The sequence below is a fragment of the Cupressus sempervirens genome, chromosome 10, assembly GCF_028749045.1.
Source record: "Cupressus sempervirens isolate cs-2001-9-10 chromosome 10, ASM2874904v1, whole genome shotgun sequence".
In the NCBI taxonomy this organism is placed as follows: Eukaryota; Viridiplantae; Streptophyta; class Pinopsida; order Cupressales; family Cupressaceae; genus Cupressus; species Cupressus sempervirens.
In genome coordinates this window covers 606,782,277-606,788,359 of record NC_143127.1, presented here as the reverse complement: position 1 = coordinate 606,788,359, position 6,083 = coordinate 606,782,277, and the positions used below count along the sequence as shown (strand labels likewise).

Here is a 6,083-nt window from a genome sequence, read left to right as displayed (position 1 = left end):
TTAGACAATGTACTTTGTTCCAAATGTCCATTAATAAATTACATTTTCAAAATGCTCAATCATCCACTGTACATTCCATAGGGTATGGAAGGCTTAAAAGAATATACATGCGCTAAATAATCCTATTTTAATCCATGATGCAAGTGCAATAAAGTAAATGAAATCGCATGTCATACATGATACATCATCATAGAAGATATAAACATCTATTGTAAAAGATAACCATAAATCATAACACATAATTATCTAAGTGCACGGTTCCTCCCAACTGTAAATAGCATCATCATTATACCATCATGGGCCCTAGCCATCCCTCAGTGCTTAACATGCCAAATCACCAAAGGGATCATCGATATTAACATAGTAGGAATGTCACTCCTAAAACATACTACATCATGTGCAGAAAGAAATCTAACATGCAAATTAAAAACATAAGATAAGTAAATAACATCATCTAACACATGATAATCATCAATATAAGGATAAATGTCCACCATCATAATCCAAGAACAGAGTGAAGATAGATTCCAACAAAGAAAGCATTAGCCACGGTGTCTCGGACAGATCTCAAATGATAAGAGTGAATAAGTACTACCACCCAATCATGTGGAACCTAAATGGCCCACTCCCAGTGTGCTAAGGAGATAATCTCAAGTCCCAAATAGGCTATCAAATCACATAGCACAAATACTCTCTAAGTCTAGGAATCCTAAAAGTATACTAACTCAAAGGGTTCCAATCACAAACCAACATCTAATCCTAGAGGCGCACAAGACACATAGAAAACCTACTATGTAAGTGGGAAAGTGTCATCACACAGATCATGCTAGAGTTACCCTATTAATCTCTCTATAGACCTTGACACCCTAGTGATCCCTATGTGGCCACTAGTATCCTCTCATACAAATGAGGCATACTACGAAATGCAAGGTTGCAACTAAGCATTCTCTCTACTCCCATCCTAGTCTGTACTAGCACTCGAGGTATGCATGAGAAAAAAAAATTATCTTATTAGATTCATTTAAGTCAGTATTAGGTGTATGTTTTCACTTATTAAACAACTTACAATGAGTTACCCTGGCAACCTCTTAGGGCCTCGAGCCCCATTGCAAGCCACTTCCCGACACTACAAGTAGATAACCTACCCTAGGCTCATGGAATCATAAATCACAAAATCACCACAGTCCTATACAAGTGACTAGAAGAATACCAAAAGATAATCCACAATAAGAAAATCAAATCTCCATGAGGAACTGAAATACATCCATAGATAATCATGACCACAACAGTTCTCTATTGGCAATTGAAGGTATCAATGAAAATCACAATATCCTTTGGTTCTCAACAAGAAACCAAAAAGGCACATCAAGAAAATAATAATACTGATCAAAGACTCCAAAATGGTCGAGTCAAAATGTGTCACAACATGACATCATCAAGATCAGATAAACAATTCAATCCCATCAAGGTGACTGGAAAGTTATCCAAATACAACTGATCGATACTCATAAATGGTTACATATGTCACAGCTTACACAATAAGATTGGAAACAATATCAATCAGTAAACCACACATGCACCATAGAGCATGCCATCACATAACCATGGTTGGGTTTGAAAAGATCGAGATCAAAAGACATCATCATGACATCACAATCATAATGCCCAAGCCTTTGGTAGATGTCCTATAACTGGTCAACAAACTAGTCAACCCAAAAACTCAAAATAGATAGCATAGAGAAAACACAAAATACAAGCACATGTTTGGGTTTGCTAGAGTTACCTAGTTGAATTAAGTGTGGGGGTTTTAATTTCTGTTTTCAAATTTAGATATCGAATGGAGAAATTTGTACATTTTTACCTAACCCATGTATATGATTGATAGATAAAAGTATTTTCCCCATAACCCATTAAATCAATATTTTAAGATGTTTCTAAGAGTGTATGACATATACAATATTTGAAAAAGACCCCCATCATGTTCCAATAGGACATATAGAAAATTCAATGTAAACAAATACAATTCATCCTCATTTATCTATCCTTCATTTAAATCCGATTAAATTAGATTTATATTATTAAACTAAAATATTATAAAATGATTAATTATTAAAAGAAATAATCTATTAATAAAATTTTATTTATAATAAATATATTAATTAATATTATATAATATTTAATATTATATAATAATTAATATTTAAAAATTATTAATATTTAATTATATATATATATATATATATATATAAACATTATAATAAACAAAATATTTCAAAATGATTTTATAACATAAAACATAATAACAATATCATACCCTGCAATTTATTAGTCACAGGCAGTACTGCACACACATAAGTGTGGTCAATCGTCGTGCAACTCTTGCAGTGACCATGTGGCCTCTGCTATCCCAGGCCTGCTAATGTAGGTACCTATGTAGTAGACCTCTGCCGACATCACAGAGACAATGAGGAGGCATGTGGACATGTCTCGCCCTCCCCCAAATTTTTAATAATTTTTTTTAATAACATTTTCAAAAAATGTTTTCCCAAAATGCGCAGCAATTAAATAATTTCACTTTAAATATTTTCTCTACAACGCTTTATTATATATTAAAAAAAAATTATATATAAATGTTTCTAATAAAAATTATCAGATTTGTTTATATATATATATATATATATATATATATATATATATATATATATATATATATATATATATATATATATAATGTTTTCCTAATAATGCAATATATACATAATTTTTAAACAAAAAGGCCTTTCCAATTTTTATTTTTATTTTTTAAAATAAGATTTCTCGATTATGCCTCCAACGGTCACCTCGCAGGTACACGTCTCGATTACTCCTCCTGTCAGTGTTCTCCTTCCAGTCACGTCTCTAATAAATGCATTTCTTTTTCTTCTGTCCAAGTTATGCCTCGGGATCATGTTTCGCCTTCCTCTGTGCTAGGCTCTCCGGCCTTACTCTCCTCGATGCCTTCCCAATTGGGTGTCGTCCCATCACCTCCCCTTATGGATCCGCAGCCCCAACCCATTGCTTGTCTTCTCAGCAACACCCCACCACTGACCGCTTCTCCCACCATCTCTTCTGGGTCATCGTGCCACAGTGTTCTTGCATGTTCTGATCATCTTCACATTTCTCGTGACACCCAACCCATCTCTTTTCATGAGATGTGGGGATCATCGTACATCCAAGAATGGGAGAGAAAACTAGTCATTAATCTCTCCAACACGCCATTAAGTCCCCAAGCTTTCAATTTTCTCAAACGGGGTTTTTGATTTGCAATTTCTCCAAAGATCATTCCTCGATTAGATTTTCTCATTGGAATCGAGAATCTTGTGCACTCGCTTCCTACGGATGTCGCAGAAGAAGTCCGTCAAGACTGTGCAGTGGCATTGAGGCATGCCAAACCTCCCAGAAACAACATTCCTAGCTCTGAACGATCAACATTTATTGAATTGCTTAGGAACAAAGACCTTGTCATTACTCGAGCAGACAAAGGGAATGCCACGGTCATCATGAACCATCAAGACTATGTTTCCAAAATGCTGCTTCTCCTTTCGGATAGTAGCACTTATAAAATCCTACCTTGCAACCCTTGCTCCAAAATTTCTAAGAAGGTCAAGACAGCAATATTTGGCTCATCTTTCGACATTGAGACCAAAAAATGTCTCATCACTTCTAAAGAAATAACTCCACGTATTTATGGTGCTCCAAAAATTCATAAAACAGGGGTTTCTCTCAGACCCATTGTTGACACCATTGGATCCCCCACTTATCCTCTTGCCTCATTCCTTGCTAAACTTCTTTCACCATTAGTTGGCAGCTCTCTTTCTTCCATTAAGGACTCATCCCATTTTGTTGAGTTCATCAAGGATAAAACTCTTGCTATTTCAGACCTCCTTGTGAGTTTTGATGTTGTCTCCCTCTTTACTAAAGTTCCCATACAAGATTCCTTGGAGATTGTCAAGCAGAAGACTAATGAAGAAATTGCAACATTAGTCGAATTATGCCTCAGATCCACATTTTTCTCTTTCCAAGACACCATCTACGAGCAAGTAGATGGTGTTGCCATGGGCTCGCCACTTTCTCCCATCATTGCCAACCTATACATGGAACATTTTGAAGAAATCGCACTCCATTCTTTTCCCCTCAAACCTAGATGGTGGAAAAGATATGTAGACGACACTAACATCTGTTGGCCCCATGGCCGGGACAAACTCCTAGACTTCCTCACCCATCTCAATAGCATCTCGTCTTGCATTTCCTTCACTTTAGAGATTGAGGCAGACAACCAACTCCCTTTTCTAGACATCTTACTCATCAAGAATCCGGATGGATCCATAGGTCGTCGTGTCTTCCGTAAATCCACCCACACAGATTTGTACCTCCATTCGTCTTCACACCACCACCCTAGTCAAAAATTTTGCGTTCTTAAGACACTCATCCTGAGAGCCTTTCGTATTTGCGATGATAAACACCTAGACCTTAAGCTCTCACATCTGCGCCACATCTTCCAAATGAATGGGTATTCGAGCAGGCAAATTACGAAGGCCATCAAAGATACCAAAATCTTTCTTCTTTCTCAATCCAAACCCCCCAAAATCTCTCACTCACATAGGGTCTCGCTGCCCTTCATCAATGGTATCTCCCATAAGATTGCCAAAATTCTTGCCAATAAAGGCATTCATAGTGCGTTCAAACCCTTCTCATTGATCAAACACCATATCCGCTCTCTGAAAGACTCAAAAGATACCCTTTTGCAATCTGGAGTCTACAAGATTAAATGTTCATGTGGTGTTCCCTATATAGGGGAAACGGGGCACGCTATCAAAACTCGATTAAAGGAGCATGGGGCTGACATACAACACGATCGAGTTGCCAAGTCAGCCCTAGCTGAGTACTCCTCAACCACTAAACACCACATTTGCCTAGAGAAGACACAAGTCTTATGTCAGGAAGACAATTTCTTTAGGCGAAAAATCAAAGAGGCCATTGCCATTGGCAACCACCCGCGGAATCTTAATCGTGATGAAGGGTTATTTCTTAGCCATTCATGGCAACCCCTGTTATCATCTATCAGAAACTTTTCTTGCCACACCTAATGCTCTCTCTCTCTCTCTCTCTCTCTCTCTCTCTCTCTCTCTCTCTCTCTCTCGCTCGCTCTCTCTCTCTCTCTCTCTCTCTCTCTCTCTCTCTCTCTCTCTCTCTCTCTCTCTCTCTCTCTCATCATCCTCCGCTCTACCTCTCCTGCTCTCTCCCCCTCCCCCCCCAATTTTTTCGTTCCAGTTTTCACTTGGTTTTATTCTTCTAGTTTTATTTTATCTTTTGCTGTTCATATTTTCAGCTTCGAAATTATTTATTTATTTATATTTTTATTTGTTTTTATTTATTTATTTTTATTTTAATTTGATATTATCTATTTATTTATTTTACTATTATGGTTATTATTATTATTATTGTTATAATTTATTTATTATTATTATTGTATAAATTTTCTTTAGTTATTTATTCATTTAATAATTATTTTCATTATCGTTTCATTTTATTTCTTTTTATTTTCGTGTGGGTGTGTGGGTCAAATTTTTTCGATGGGGTTTACGCATGTGTCCGTGTTAAACACACGCACATAAAAGCACTCTTAAGCGTTCTTATGTTGTATCCTTGCTGTTTTTGTCTCATAGTCCCTTTCTAGTGTCGTTTTAGTCTATTACCATTATTTCCTTTATTATAATTTAGTAATGATTACGAGTATATAATATTGATTATTATTATATAATAATGACCATTATTATATAATAATAATTTCTATTATATTATTTGGTCATTATTCATTTAGAATTTCGTTGGCATTTCTTTAGGTTGTTTATATATATAATAGTTTTATGTAATAATAAATATCATGCATATTTGTACATTTTCATCTATTGTTGTGTTTTTATTTTGTTTCCAGCCTTCATATTCACCCTTCGGGTCACCCTCTTTTGTTTTATTTTTTCTTTCACTTTGGTTTTTAATAGTAGATCTGTCATTATTTCTGGTGGTTGTTTTCTCTCTTGTGG

The 6,083-nt window shown here is 35.7% G+C and overlaps 1 protein-coding gene across 1 annotated transcript; it reads left to right on the top strand.

Annotated features, from left to right (window-relative positions):
* Window positions 1-2,933: 2,933 nt before the first annotated feature.
* LOC149535317 (uncharacterized) lies at window positions 2,934-5,126 on the top strand. Its single transcript, XM_089806126.1, has 2 exons — window positions 2,934-3,291; window positions 3,334-5,126. The coding sequence occupies exons 1-2, from the start codon at window positions 2,934-2,936 to the stop codon at window positions 5,124-5,126; spliced, it is 2,151 nt and encodes a 716-aa protein (XP_089662252.1).
* The last annotated feature ends 957 nt before the right edge of the window (window positions 5,127-6,083 follow it).

Excerpts from the sequence above, each read along its gene's own strand:
- LOC149535317 (XM_089806126.1), top strand. The coding sequence starts at position 2,934 with ATGCCTCGGGATCATGTTTCGCCTTCCTCTGTGCTAGGCTCTCCGGCC. Across the intron at positions 3,292-3,333 it reads TTTCAATTTTCTCAAACGGG|ATTTTCTCATTGGAATCGAG; the intron begins GTTTTTGATTTG and ends TTCCTCGATTAG.